The sequence below is a fragment of the Suncus etruscus genome, chromosome 1 (genome assembly GCF_024139225.1).
Source record: "Suncus etruscus isolate mSunEtr1 chromosome 1, mSunEtr1.pri.cur, whole genome shotgun sequence".
Lineage (NCBI taxonomy): Eukaryota > Metazoa > Chordata > Mammalia > Eulipotyphla > Soricidae > Suncus > Suncus etruscus.
Window position 1 is genome coordinate 30,761,737 of NC_064848.1, and position 15,152 is coordinate 30,776,888.

The window sequence follows — 15,152 nt, forward strand, 5'->3', positions numbered from 1 at the left end:
GTAGCACTCAGGGGTTACTCCTGGCTGTATGCTCAGAAATCGCTCCTGGAAGACTCGGGGGACCACATGAGATGCCGGGATTCGAACTACCATCCTTCCGATGCAAGGCAAACGCCTTACCTCCATGCTATCTCTCTGGCCCCTAGAAATATATCTTAAGCATTCAAATACATACAGAAGAGTCACACTAAGTCAAATACACAAACACAATTTTATGTTGCTGAGTAGTTGGATCTGAAAAGTAACCTCTAAATGGTGAGGGCCAGGTTCTAAGTCAATTCCTAAGAATGAATGGGGTCAAAGCAGTGACATGCAACTATGGGAAATGCAAGAATAGACATTAAGGTTCTTTTCAAATTATATTTCTCCTTACATTTTCTTTCCCAACAAATGTAGATTTGGGGTGGGGTGGGGAGGGTTTCATCCGGTGATGCTGAGGGGTTACTCCTGGCATGGGGGACGAACTGAGGTCCATCCTGGGTCAGTTGCATGCAAGGCATAGATAATGTGTGTGTGTGTGTGTGTGTGTGTGTTTTGGGCTACACTCATGACATTCAGGAGTTACTCCTAGCTCTGGAACTCAGAAATCACTCCTGGCTCATGGCACTATATGGGATGCTGGGGATCAAACCCAGGTCTGTCCTGGATCGGCTACATGCAAGCAAATTACCTGCCACTGTGTTACCACTCAGACCCCTGGGTGTTTTTTTGTTTTTGTTTTCATTTTTTTTTTTTTTTTGGTTTTTGGGTCACACCCAGTAGCGCTCAGGGGTTACTCCTGAGCCCCTGGCAGTCTTGGGGGACCATATAGGACGCCGGGATTCAAACCACTGACCTTCTGCATGGAAGACAAATGCCTTACCTCCATGCTATCTCTCCGGCCCCTGAGTGTTTTTTCTTTAATTTGAAGACCATGTGTACGAAAATTCGGGGCTTGTGCTCAAGTATCACTCCTGACAAGTTTGGGGCACCAAATGCAGTTCCAGGGTCTGCTGCATATAAGGCAAGTGCCCTACCTGCTTACCCTCCAAAGACATTACTTTGTTGTTGGTGTTTTTGTTTGTTTGTTTTTTTAATTTAAATCCTTTCCACACCCAACTTGGAAAGCATGACCTCTTGGTAGAAAACCATTTCTGCTGTACTGGGCTAGAAATACTGACAGAAAACTATCCCATGTAATAGGCATGCATGAGGAATGAAGGGGGCAACAAACAAAAGATAACTTAAGTGTGAGTTAAAACAGGTCGTTTTAGTGATGATATACAGTGATTTCCCTTTTTGGGAAGTTTGAGTCACACCATTTGGTTTAGATAAAAGACCTACTTTAGTACCTGTATCTGCTAACTGGAAGAAATTCAGAGAATGTGTGCTTCTACTTCAGAGGGATCTAAGATTCTGGTATGTTTTCAAACGACCACAAACAATGCTACCTAAGACAATCGAAGTGACACCTCCAAGATTCTTCCCGAAAACTTGTTTACAAAAGTATGTATTCCTCTCAGGACTCCTTTAATGGCATCAGATTTGGCAGGTTATTTTGGGAAAGGGATACTAAAAATATTTTCCATTTAAATTGATAGTCATTGCTACTTTTCCTTAAGACATTTTCTTATTGAAGGCTTCCTAGACCTAGAACACTTGACTTCCAGACAGCAGGGAGAAATATATTCTACCAGACTAGTTTGTTAGTGCTGCTTAGAATAAGAGATGAGTTTTTCAGACCCACCTGAGTCTTAAAAAAAATCAGCTGTGGTGGGTGAGGTCTCCCTCACCTCCCATACATGTGGAGTGATCTTCAAGAACCAAGAGTAAGCCCTGAGCTCAATTGGGTCTGATTCCAAAACAAAACAAACAAAAAATCCAGTTATATTGATACCATGTAACTTCAGTAGAAGTGGAGTAGCCGCATGAGAGATTAAATACCACCTCACCTTCCCAGATGTCCAAGACAGGAGATTCATTCTAAGAGACCAGATACAGGGTTCCTGATGCTTTGAGCTTTAGTCACATTAGCCTTAGAATGTGTACCATGGGAAGTGTGGCTACTGAGCTCTGAACTAAACTCTGGGACTGTTTTGTTATCCTAAGGTGAGATGGCCTTCAGCATCTCTTATGCCTGATATCTTGACCCACTCCATAGTCCCACTACCCAAGGAAGTACTGCAGTGTTTATGAATACTTCATGTAAATTTTTATCAGCTCATGAATATTATAGCAATTAAGCTCATTTTCTGATTTTTGAATTCTTAGCACAAATATAAGCTTCAATTTAAATGTGTAGGCTATCCTCTAAATTCTCTAGAGAAGGTAATGAATGATAAATGGTTGACTTAGCTTGACATTGTCAAGAAAATTTCTCCCTTCTCCCAGGAGCAAAATATATGTAAAGATGTATAATAGAAGTGATCCAAAGAGTCAATATTTCAGATTTTTTTTAGATAAGCCACAACACTATTAAGTACTGAAAATCATGTGTAAGGGTCTGGAGTGATAGTATGGTGGGTAGGGAACTTGCCTTGGAAAGTGCTGACCTGAGTTCAATCCCTACCACAACATAGGAGCTCTCAAGTCAGTCAGGAATGATTCCTGAGCAAGTGAGGCCTGAACATCATTGGGTGTGGCCCAACACAAAACAAAAAAATTATATTTTACTGCATGGTAGGTAAAACATGAGGATAAATTAATTTTCATTGAAAAATAACTATCAGATTAAATCCCTTAGTTGTAGAAGCTGTTTATATGCTTGCCCTAAAATAAAGACAAGAATATCAGTAGTTGTTATTCTAGATTGTAAATTAACTCAATTACGTCCAAGGACCAAGAAAATAAAATGGAAGGGTGAGACAGTAAGGAGTGTTAAGGAGGAGACTATTCAAACAACTTTTAAAAAAACTACAACAGAAAAACAAAAATAATTTTGTCAGTTTATGGCACCTGAACTTAACTACTTTCATGATGTTTATGTAACTTACATATTTTCTGTGATTATGTAACATTTTAAAGCAATTATTAAAAAACAGGTAAAATTATTTTTATTTAAAAACATAAACAAAAATCATAAAAATATCTTTATATTTCATTTAATAATTATCAGTTTTAGTCAACAGGTGAAAAGAATGGGACCAGTGAATGAATGGGAGTGATTGGATAGTTGCAGTAGTTATTAACACAAATCTGAATTTCACAAATTATAAAAGCAGAAAAGATCAGCCCCTTGTTTTAAGCAGAAACAAGCTGCGGTGGCCAAAAGGATTTGTGACAAGCTGGCAATATCTGGTGACTACTTTCTAAGGAGCATATATTATGTATGGAGGACTAAACTCTTTTGGGATCCAGGTCAAAGCACTGGCACATAGGAAATGAAATTGAAAAAAATCATTTAAAGGAAAGGTAAGGCTGCATGGCTGAAAAATTGAACTGGTGCAGAAGGGCTGGTGAGACATTAGAGGAGAGGAAATGAATAAACAGGTTGGGTTCTGGTTTAATTCCAACGCCAAGATAGTATAGTGAACAGATAAGTAGTTGAGCTGGGGTTACAGACAATGGAACAAGGCTAATCAGGACTGAGTTGATTTGTGCTATCAAAACGCTGCTTTTCAAGCAACTAGAGCTGCTTTGCATGCAGCTGCCCTTGGTTCTATCCGTAGTATCCCATATATGTTTCAAAGAGTGCCGACTCAATACTGCTTCATATCTTTATGTCCCTTGATGTACAGTACTTGAGCACAGCAGTAAAGAGAGGTTAGCTAAACCAGTGCAGCAGCTGGCAAACTAGGCTGAAGACCGTCAAAGCAAGCGTTTAGCCCCTTTCAATATATCCAACCCGGCAGGTTCCTGGAGCTAATGGGAAAGGGCTAGATAGACAAGAAAACCAGGGATGTCAATGGTTTCCTCCACAGGATTAGCCACAAACCCTTTAAATTAGAAATCTGTTTAATGCTTGTTCTTGAGTAAGGATGTACACTTTGAAAAGGTTCATTTGGTGCTTTATAAAGTTATATAATCATCAACAATCCCTAAACAAAGAAGCCAAACAAAATACACTTCAGTTGACAGAACGACATTAGAAATGCTTGGTGTTTTCATGTTATAGCTTTTGATGTACATTTCTAAAAGAATGACTTGTGAACACAGCCATTAAATCCATAATTTGTCATTTCCTTATGATTAAATAAAATTGGTAAAATTCTTACCACTTTAATGTGCTCTGGTTAAAGAACAGGCATTTGTGACTATAATGAAACCCATGAACCCTCAAAAAACTATTTTTGCCCCAACCCATGGAGGCAATCACAGCTATACACATGTGACAACATTTCCATTTTGCAGCTTTTCATCCTCACAGGGAAAAAAGAAACAAAAAAGCAAAAAAATATCAAGCCTCCCCCAAATATCATCTTTTGTAGAAATCATTTAACTTCCTAATCCACAATGCTTGCTGAAAAGAAATCAAGACATTAAATAATTGACCAGTGTTATCTAAGAAAATTTAAGTATTAATTTTAGGGAAACCATCAGAACACACATTGTCCTCATTTCAGTTAGAATTCTGGTTTAGTTCCTATCTGGCTTACATTTCCTAGCAAGTCAAAAAAATTAAAAAAGAACAAATCATATAGAGTAAATTTTATCAATAGAAATAGTAATTACAAAATAGCTAGTATCTAGCTAGTGGCTGAGGAAAATCTGCAAAATGTCAAGTAAAACTAGAAAATAAAGTCAAATTTAATATTGCGGAAAAGCTACAAACCAGCCAACTATAATAGAACCAGGAAGACATTGCAAGTAGAAAAACTGATGCTCTTAATTATCATTCAAACTTAACAAGATTATACTGAATTCAAAATGTATTTATGGTAATAAAGTATCCAATACTTTAGTGGACATATTTTTTCCGAACTAATTTTAAAAGCATTGATATTTTTTAAAAGAGAGGATTTATTAGAATCATTTCCATAGATAAAAATAAAACAAAGTAAATTTAATGATTTATATTAAAAGAAAGCTTGATTCAATAATAAAAAATAATAATTACCTGAAAATCTATATGGAAAAGCTTCAAGAGCTTTAACATCGATCAATTGCTGTCAAAATAGTTATTTAAGAAATCAGAAACAAAACTGCTTAATGGATGGATGGAAGGAAGGAAGGAAGGAAGGAAGGAAGGAAGGAAGGAAGGAAGGAAGGAAGGAAGGAAGGAAGGAAGGGAGGGAGGGAGGGAGGGAGGGAGGGAGGGAGGGAGGGAGGAGGGAGGGAGGGAGGGAGGGAGGAAGGAAAGAACGGAGGGAGGGAGGGAGGAAAGGAGGGAGGGAGGGAGGGAGGAAGGGAAGGAGTAGGGAGGGAGGGAGGAAGGGAAGGAGTAGGGAGGGAGGGAGGGAGGGAGGGAGGGAGGGAAGAAAGCACACAGCAACCCCCAATGGTGATTTACACACAGTAATTCAGAGAACAGACTGAACCTGTCTAAGAATGTGACCAATGAGTAACAGAAAGTGACTAAAGTCAGCTATAAATCAAAAATGACAATGCAAATCCCAGGAAGCCTTAAATTATTTAATCCAGACAGTATCTAACTTGGTGATACAAAGTTCATCATTCTCTATTAAAATGAAATATGGGACAAACATTACTGGTTGGAAAGAAAATGTTGGGAGCAAAATCACCTCTGAAGGTCAAGGTCAGCATATATTATTTTGGCTGTATTTCTTTTCTTCTATGGGAAAAGCCCAATGTCAAGTAGGAATTAAACTATAATTTATTTTTAAATAATCAGCAGACCCTCAAAATCCCAAATTAAGTGGGTGATAATTCTCACGAAGCTCATCATCTGGAGACTCTCAATCTCCAACTCCAGGGATTAACAAACCATCCTCTGGCATGCCACAGTATCTTCCTTTCACTCTTTAAAACTGCAGCACACATTTCATTTCATTTAAAAAATAATGTCTGAGAAAACTCTGCTTCTTAAAAGAGAAGCATTTGAAAGTGATTGAGTCTACACTACTGACTCACAAATGAGAACACCCTAAATCTCTAGATCTCCCTGGCACATTGGCCAATGCCAATGGACCCCGTCCATAGCTCTGCAGCTTGGAAAGCTACTCTCAGCCCTTACTAGGCCTCTTACAATGCACTGTTCAAAAAAGAAAGGGAAAACAAATAAATACCAATGACTGACTCCACATCAATTTAGAAGTATTTTTATAACGCTTAGGAAGAAATCAGGACCTTGAAAAAAAACTCATTTTAGCAATATCTAGTAACCTTTACTAAAGACTGCTTCTTCTTGATTTTAACATCTGATTGACAATTTGTTACCCTGGCAAAATCTTCTAAGAAATATTGATATTACAACATCCTAAAGAATGTGCTCTGAGCATCTAGACATATAATAACATAAACAAATTGGAAGTTATTAACATTCAGCAAGTAGATGTAATAAAAATATGTAGCCTGAGCCCAATGTTCATTTTTATATGAAAGAATAGTACAGTTCAATCATGATTCTGTGAACAGATAAGTTTTAAAAAAGGGATAAAATTTTAGGAACAGGCATTCAAATAAATTGGAAGGAAACAAATCAGCACAGTGTAATAATATGAAGACAACTTTGGACATAAGAGTTTTATACCAGTGACAGTACATTTAAACCAAGTACTCTATTTTCATTATAATAAAATACGAACACATTATTTGACCTTATTCTTGTATGCTCAAGTATGACACGCTTTTTCTTGTTGCAGGTATCAGAGAACATAAAAAAAAAAATCTAAGATTCCTTATATGTTTAACCAATAGTACTAATTCAGTCTTATTAGTTCTTGATAGCTGATCATTTGAATAAAAAGACATGATGATCAAAAACATAGGCCAGTTTTAAGAAAAGAAAATCTTCAAAGTAATCTCAGCATCTAAATAGTAAGCGAAGAATAAATTCCTAACCTAGAATAAGTTTTATCTTTTAATTCAAGGAGTGAAATTACATATGAGGAGTCTATTGCCAAAGATGTGTGATCCACTGAAGTGGCTGGATTCTTACATTAGCTAAGTCTGCCTGAACTGCTCATTTGGGTAAAGTGTTTAATTGTCGAGAGGAAGCAATTTGAAGGACATCACACAGTCTATAAGCCAGCTAGAAGAAGCCATCCAGACTTTGCCCTGTCGAACCTTCTCTGGGCGACAAATGGTCAAATCCTCATGGATGATATACTGGGTACAGAAGTGCTGATCAGAATCAGATTTGGCGTGGTAAGCGACGGTATTGATGGTCTGCGTCACATCACTGTCAGGCTTGGGCTTTCTACTGAGAATCTGGCCCCCTCCTGCATTGATGAGCTTAATAAGATGGTCCTTTGGGTGGTGTTTGTAGACTCCCCCCAGATAGAAGTAGCATCCATCAAACAACTTTGGCAACTGAAATTATAGGGAAATAAAAACTAAGAGTAGACCAAGATATTTTCAAACATATCAAAGAGAAATAAAAGCAAGAGTTCCAAGTAGCAAGGAGTCTACTTATTGATATTCAAAGACAAGCTCTATTTCAAGCGAACTATCTGTGGCAAGAAAAATATTCATGCAAAGCAACTTTCCAACTTTGAATTTTAGTCACTATCTTGGGTACTTGTGATTTTCAGCCTTTAGCTGTGTTTGTACGTACACCACAAAAGAACACAGAAAGTACTAACCAGTGTCTATTGTAACAATGGTCATTCTCCTCTGGTGGGATTTAAAATCCCCAAATAACTAGGGTGTATGAAATATGCTCAGGGATACTAGATTAAGTTTAATTAAATCTCAAGAGTGTCATATCTTATCCATAGACCGTTTTCTGATACATTCTTCCTTCCATATTCAGGTGCATGCTAAATCAAAGTGAGAGTGACACCAAGAATTGTGGACACATTTTTGGGAATACAGCACATTATGAAATCATGGCTATGGAGTAAACTAACTATATAAAACACATCTCAGTGTGCTTCGTGAAAAATAAATTGCACACTTCTATTCTAAGAAAATTTTTCTTCGTCATTCCTAATATACTTATCTATCAACCGATAATGGAATATTATCCATTAACATGCAAAATGTGGCGATAAAGACATATGGTAACTGAATCTGAGCAGCAGCTGTTAAGTCTTCTTTCAAGCTACTTCCTGTATCTGAGACTTACCTCAGAATCTAAAAGGTTTATGGGAATGTTCAAGATGCCAAAAAGCCATTAACAGCAGGAAATTATTACCTTCTGATTTTACTGCTCATCAAGATCATCTCTCAGAATCAAGTGCTTGAAACAAGCACCATTAAAATTTTAGTCAGTCACCTGTACTATTGAAAGGGCAGAAAAGGTATTCCTGATGGTGATAATAATGCCAAGTTCTAAAAATAACAATAATATCAAAAGAAAAATACCAGCTGTTCTCTGTTGAGTCTGCTTCTCTGAGGTCCTTCAGGAATTTCATACTTTTCCTCCTGTTCCCATTCTTTACTTTGTAGACATGCTTTTACCCCTGACAAAAGCAAAATAAATATCAAGTAAGCACTGTTTCATTCTTATTGAGTTAAGTAAATTACCCTGGTGAATTCTTCTTCAAGACTGTATTATTTTTCTATGATAGAAACCTGAGTTATGACAGAACAAGAGGCAATAAAGCTAGTTTTTCATATAAGAAAAAAAAGATAATATATTCTTCAAAGCGAAGGATCACTGAACAAATCACTAACTGGTCTCCTTCCCAACAAATCTAAATCAACACTGTTACAAATAGAAGAGATAGACAAACTCGGGATGTGTGTGTGTTATAAGGGCCACTGTGTGTGTGTGTGTGTGTGTGTGTGTGTGTGTGTGTGTGTTAAAAGGGCCACTCCCCATAAGTTCAGAAAAATGATGTGTGCTTGAGAGATCAAGTAGTAAAAGCCCACCATGACTACAACCAGTGGTGCTTGGAGGAGCAATGCAGTGCCAGGGATCAAACCTAGGGCCTCAAACAGACCGAACATGTACTAAATTTCAGGTACCAGGAGTTGGGGAAGAGGGACTCAGAGAGGGGCATAGCCAGTGATGCTCAGGGCTTACTCCTCAGAAATATATTTTTATAAGAACAAAAATCAATGCTAAAATCACAATACTATTCTCTGGTTATTTTTAAATTTATATCTATTTTCTTTCTAGTTTTAATTGAACAAAACTAGCCATTGCTCTAATAGTCCTAGTAAAAAATTATGATTACAGCTATATTAACATTATGAATGTACATTTTCCAGAAATCCAGAAAGACTGGTATAATAACTCTCACTATTTGCAGTATTTATAGTCTACAAAGAGGATGAAGAGTGAATTAGTAAACACTAAAATTTTTTTATTCATCACTTAAAAGTGATCATCTTTCCTAAAATTTCCTAATATCTGCAGTGTATTCCTAAGAATATCTTTACATGAATGAATGTGCCAGTACATAAAAACCAAACAGTAGGGATGAGGAGTAGAGTGCAAAACAGCAGAGCACATGCACTTTATGTGCAAGGCCCCAGCATGGATGATCTCCCCACACCCGGCCAGTACAGCAAACTTGTAACTCTGGAGGTTCCCATGGACCTCATGATCTCCAGGGGCATCACTGGGTCTCAGCAGCATGTCATCAGGTCCAAGCACTGAACTCTTTGACTTGGCTGCCGGTGGAATCTCACAGTGTCCAAGGGGCTCCCTGAGCACTAATTAGGAACTTCCCTCCCCACTAAAGAAACTAAACATGCGCCTGGTTAATCGGGTCCTGGGGGGAGGGGGTGAGAAATTCCTCCCTAGGCATCCTAAAACTACAGAGGCTCTGCTGGGCTCAGAACACTCCACAAGCCAGGATTTCGTGGGCCTTCGACTGGTATGATGGAGGCTCTGGGCAGGACAGCTAGCCATAGGACCCCTTGGCTGACCACTTAGTCCAGGTGAACAAGATTCCCCCCACACCAGGCGGGTCTTCAGGGCCATGCCTGGTTAATCGGGCCCTGGGGGGAGGGGGTGAGAAATTCCTCCCTAGGCATCCAAAAACTACAGAGGCTCTGCTGGGCTCAGAACACTCCACAAGCCAGGATTTCGTGGGCCTTCGACTGGGATGATGGAGGCTCTGGGCAGGACAGCTAGCCATAGGACCCCTTGGCTGACCACTTAGTCCAGGTGAACAAGATTCCCCCCAAACCAGGCGGGTCTTCAGGGCCACGCCTGGTTAATCGGGCCCTGGGGGGAGGGGGTGAGAAATTCCTCCCTAGGCATCCAAAAACTACAGAACCTCGCGGGGGCATGAGCCCCCGCGTGTACTTCATGTATTTCATGTATTCAGAATATTACTTATTCTTATGTTATGTTTTGCGTATACAGAATATTCATTTTGTATTCTGCCCTTTCCCACACCCCTACAAATCTCTTTTTTACTCCTTAACTCTCTGACTCCTTCTCAAACATCACTAACCTACATTACTCTTTTTAACTTCAGTAGTGTACAATCCTAATCACAGTCCAAAGCTGTGCATTGTGTGTGACAACCCCAAACTGTTTCAAGATACATAAAATGGACGCGTATTTCTTTAGAATATTTTGTGTTTTTTCTCTGACAGCTATAATTCTTACTAAATGTTGTCTTATACAGTGATGATTCTAACCACTTTTTATCTTTCTTTTTGAGCTGTTTAACAAGAAATTTTGGTGGAAGAGTCCCCCAGTTTAATGCTTATGATTGAACCATGTCATGGGAATCATTGGAATTGTTCTTATGGCCCCCATATGCGCCAATAACACCACGTGGCATTGCTTCTTATTTGCATAGGCACATTAAAATGGGAAAATAATATACATACAAATAAGATCCTATCTAATAGAGATTGGAACACACAAATCCTGTAGTGCAAAGGGACCTTACCCCCTGAACATTGACATAACGACCTGGCACAGACCTCAGAAGAAAGGGCATAATCCATTCTCCCCTGAACCAGGGAAGCCATCCACGAAACATCCAGGCTGGTCTATAACATCACCTGGAAGCAATCCTTTACCACGGAAGACCCTACACTGCTCAGACATCAACCTGCTCAAAAGAGACTTCCCTTAACACTGAGAGGACTTAACAACAACAACGACCTGCTTACAGGACAGGGCTCCCTGCATTGCCCTTTGATTGTGAGGTGAAAGGAGAGGATGCTCCACATCCCGACTTCAATGAAAGATATGCAGATTCCAGGATCTTTAATACAGAAACATGATACCAACAACAGAGACTGTGAAAAATAAAAGTGTGTTGGCACTACAGACAATGACCTGGATTGGACAAACTCGTTGCCTGGAGCCTAGAGTTGGTCTTGTGCCAGGAAACTTCAGGGGTCTGGTCTCTTTGTACTAAGGCCAAGGTTATTTCTTTCCATGTCCCTCATATTTTGGTGGGCCTATGCAAACAACAATTGCCACTCTAACACCATTTTTACTGTGCTCCTTTGACTCTAATCCTTAAAAAGAACTCACTTAAAATTTGAAGTTAACTTAAGCTAATATGCATGTATATGGAAATGTAAGAAAATACTATGCCTGTAATGTTTAAGGAGTTACGTAAGTTTTATGGCTTTAGATTGCCTTGTGTACTGTTAAGAAATATTATAATGTGTTACAATCTGGGGACTTGAGGGACAAAGTAATTGTACATGGATTCTGTCTTATTTATCTTAATGTTCTTTGGCTGAAATTTCAAAGTTAAGATATCAGCAAGGGGACTTCTGAGAATTATGTTATGGGTGATTGTCCTTCCACTGTAACTTTACCTTGTCCTCTTTCTTTGCACCCTTGTTCTCATAATTAAAAATAAAAATCAAAAATAAAGAAAAAAAGAAAAAGAAACTATACATGGCACATGCTCTGGTATCCACTGGAAGAAATAAAAGGTAAAATGTGAAAAGCTCTAATGACAAAGACTGTGCCTGTATTGGCCACTTAGCCATTTTCTATATTTAATTGGCATAATTAATTAATTCTATAATGTTAAAAAAAGCATAGTGTTGAATTAAAAAATAAGAAATAAAAATGGCACAATGGAATGAGGTCATTATATGGGCATCCAGAAAACGGCAGAGCGGGCACCAAGATAACAAAATGGCACCTCCAGAGGAAGAGGCCTTCTATTTTCTAATAAAAAGAACTACTTTATACTGTGAAAATATAATCCGTCATAAAACTTTCATCTGCATCGCAATTGTTCAATACATTGTTCTAAAGCAGAACAGATAAATGTATCATTCCAATTATGATTATTGAACTGAAAGAAAAATTTATCCCTCTGAGAGGGGCTTATTCCTACTTACAATCTGTTAACACCCCATATCACCTGATATAGTCAAAGCATGAAAACACTTCTTTCCCCTTTCTAAAAATTAAAAGTTCCTAGTTTTATAATATGTTCAATGATGACTAAGTGTTTTGTTATAGTTGCTCTCACACAAAAACACACAAAACCCTAAAACTTCAAAAGGGGAGAGTGGTCCTTAGACTACATGTTGTAACTCAAAGCAAATAAGGCAGAACACATAAATACATGAGGCTCCTTATGTGGTTGAAAGTTGTATAGACAAGCAAGTAAAAAAAAAAATGTGTATCAGGAACCAAAGCTATGTAGTACAGCAAGTAGAATGTTTGCCCTGTCCATTGCTGACCTGGGTATGATTCCCAGTATTCCATATGGTACGCCAAGCTCCACCAGAAGTGAACACTGATTCCAGGGCCAGATAAATTCTGAGTACAGCTCAATTCATACTCCAAAAAAACAAACAACACCCCCAAAAAGTATCTCATATCAGAGAATAGACATTAAATAGCTCTGTTGGACCAAGCCAACCAATTCTTATCTACTATTGTCCTTAGACTTCTTTCAGAGAAGAAAACTTCTATTCTAAGCGATTTCAACTGCTTTCCCAGTGATAGTGAGGATATGAGGATGCAACTCCAATTCCAAAATCAATTAAAAACAAAAATATAACTTACGTGTTTTATTTTAAAAATAAAGCATCTAAGAAAATAGAAATACTATGTATTCTCAGCTTTTGTGCATTGTAACAAAAATCATGTAAAACTTAATAGATGATTAAATAGGAGAGAAGTTAAGAAATTTAAATCATGAACCAGAAAATCTGCCAAACAGTAAAAACTTGATTGTGCTAGAGAGATACTGTGGGAACAACAACGCAGTTGGCTCTGTATTTAACAGATCAATGAATCCGACTGTTACCACAGTTCCCACTCTAATTTGTATTCTTCAAGCTTCAGAATGAACACATACTTCATTTTCTATAGACATTTGCAAAATTACAAATTCACATCAACTTCCCAGTGAAGCTTGAGATAAACCAGTTGAAATGATAATACTTCAAACTTTCATCAAGAAACATGGTAAACAATGCTATAAATAATATCATTAATGAAAAAGAATCTAGGAACTAAAATATTATTTATTGAATCAGCATTTTAAAATATTGTTATTTTAAGGTTTCCTTAACTCAAAAGTGAGCCAAATTGTATCAAGATATTTTTTATGCATTTTCTGTTTTAAACAAATTACCAGAAGTTACATAAACATTTTTTTTTATTTTTTATTTTTTGGTTTTTGGGCACACCTGGTGATGCTGAGGGGTTACTCCTGGCTATGCGCTCAGAAATCGCTCCTGGTTTGGGGGACCATATGGGACTCTAGGGGATCGAACTGTGGTCCACCCTAGGTTAGCACATGCAAGGCAAACACCCTACTGCTTGAGCCACCGCTCTAGTCCTACATAAACATTCTTAATCAGTCTCACTTAAAAACGTAATACAAAAACCAACCAAGATGGAATTAGAAGTTACTCTGTCACTTGCCCTAAGGTAGCTAAAAAACAAAAACAAAACGTAATACAGATCTTCTCAGTTGGTCACCCTCACATTTCCTGAACTGGACAGCCAGGTACTCATCACTCCAAACACAGCCATAACTCCTGTAACTGGATGAAGACAGATAATCAAGGAGAAGAACAACTCAGTTCTAAGTCCTTAAGATGCCAGGAGGGCTAACTGCAGAGATTCACAGAAAATGGCAAATACAACCAGGAAGACACATGAAGCTTACCCAGTCTCAACAAGAGGAAATAATAACATGGTAGGTGACCAATCAGCTCTCTACTAAAGACAGTGGGTTGAGGACGTTTATGCGCTCAAAGAAATGATGGCATAGGTAGTCATCATAACACAAGAAAGTACAAGAACCAAATGAGAAAATTACACTCAAAAGCGACAAAAATGAAGTATATAGTTGGTGATATAAAAATGCAATAGAGTATGTTAAAATGCAGTAGAATTTTAATTGTAGAAAAGATCAAGTTCTAAGACAAGAAGTATAAAACCTTTAGAAAACAAGATGAAAAAAGTCTAAAAACAACTGAATAGCACAATGTAAGAATCATCAGCAATTTCTGAAGAATAGGAAGGCAAATTTGATGAAAGCAAGTTGACTAACCTAGCTAAGAATTTCCCAGATTTGAGGAACATGGGGACAGATTCAGAAGGTCTCAGTAAAAACTGACCTAAATAAAAGACCCCCAAGACATACACATTATAATCAGAATGACAAAAGCCAAAGATAGGATATTGAAAATAGCAAGAAAAAAATGACATTTATATGCCAAAAAAGTCCCCAAGACTCATAGATCAAATTAGGCTGCACCAGAAGAGAATAGGAGATAGCAGAAAACAAACAAACATTCATAGATTTTATTGCAATTATTTACTTATTACTGTAGATACTTAGGCAGCATGTATCATATAACATTTTATAGGGTTCTTTAAAATTTCTAAGTCTCTTCACTATTACTGTTACGTTTCTGTTTTTACCTATTTCATGTAAACTCATGTAAACTATATTAGTGCAGGATGTTTTTAAGTTTTACTCAGGACAGGGAAGCCTAATTACTACAATAATCATAAGGCAGAACTCTCAAAGTAATTGAGACAACTCATCATTGAAAAATGTATAAAATCTCTTGGCAAACTAGGAGTAAATATTTTTCTTTACATTTTTTTAATTTATTAACTTTTTTTTTTGGCCACACTCAGTGATGCTCAAGGGCCACTCCTGGCTATGCGCTCAGAAATTGCTCCTGGCTTG

At 37.7% G+C, this 15,152-nt stretch overlaps 1 protein-coding gene across 1 annotated transcript in view; it reads right to left on the minus strand.

The window, feature by feature from the left end:
* Positions 1-6,998: 6,998 nt before the first annotated feature.
* BARD1 (BRCA1 associated RING domain 1) overlaps positions 6,999-15,152 on the minus strand; it is a 103,878-nt gene continuing 95,724 nt past the window's right edge. Inside the window, exons 12-13 of the mRNA XM_049768328.1 lie at positions 8,407-8,504; positions 6,999-7,410 (exon numbers count right to left, since the gene is read on the minus strand). Of these exons, the coding sequence (XP_049624285.1) occupies positions 7,078-7,410; positions 8,407-8,504 (431 nt within the window). The 3' untranslated portion in view covers positions 6,999-7,077. The remainder of the gene's footprint in view (positions 7,411-8,406; positions 8,505-15,152) is intronic.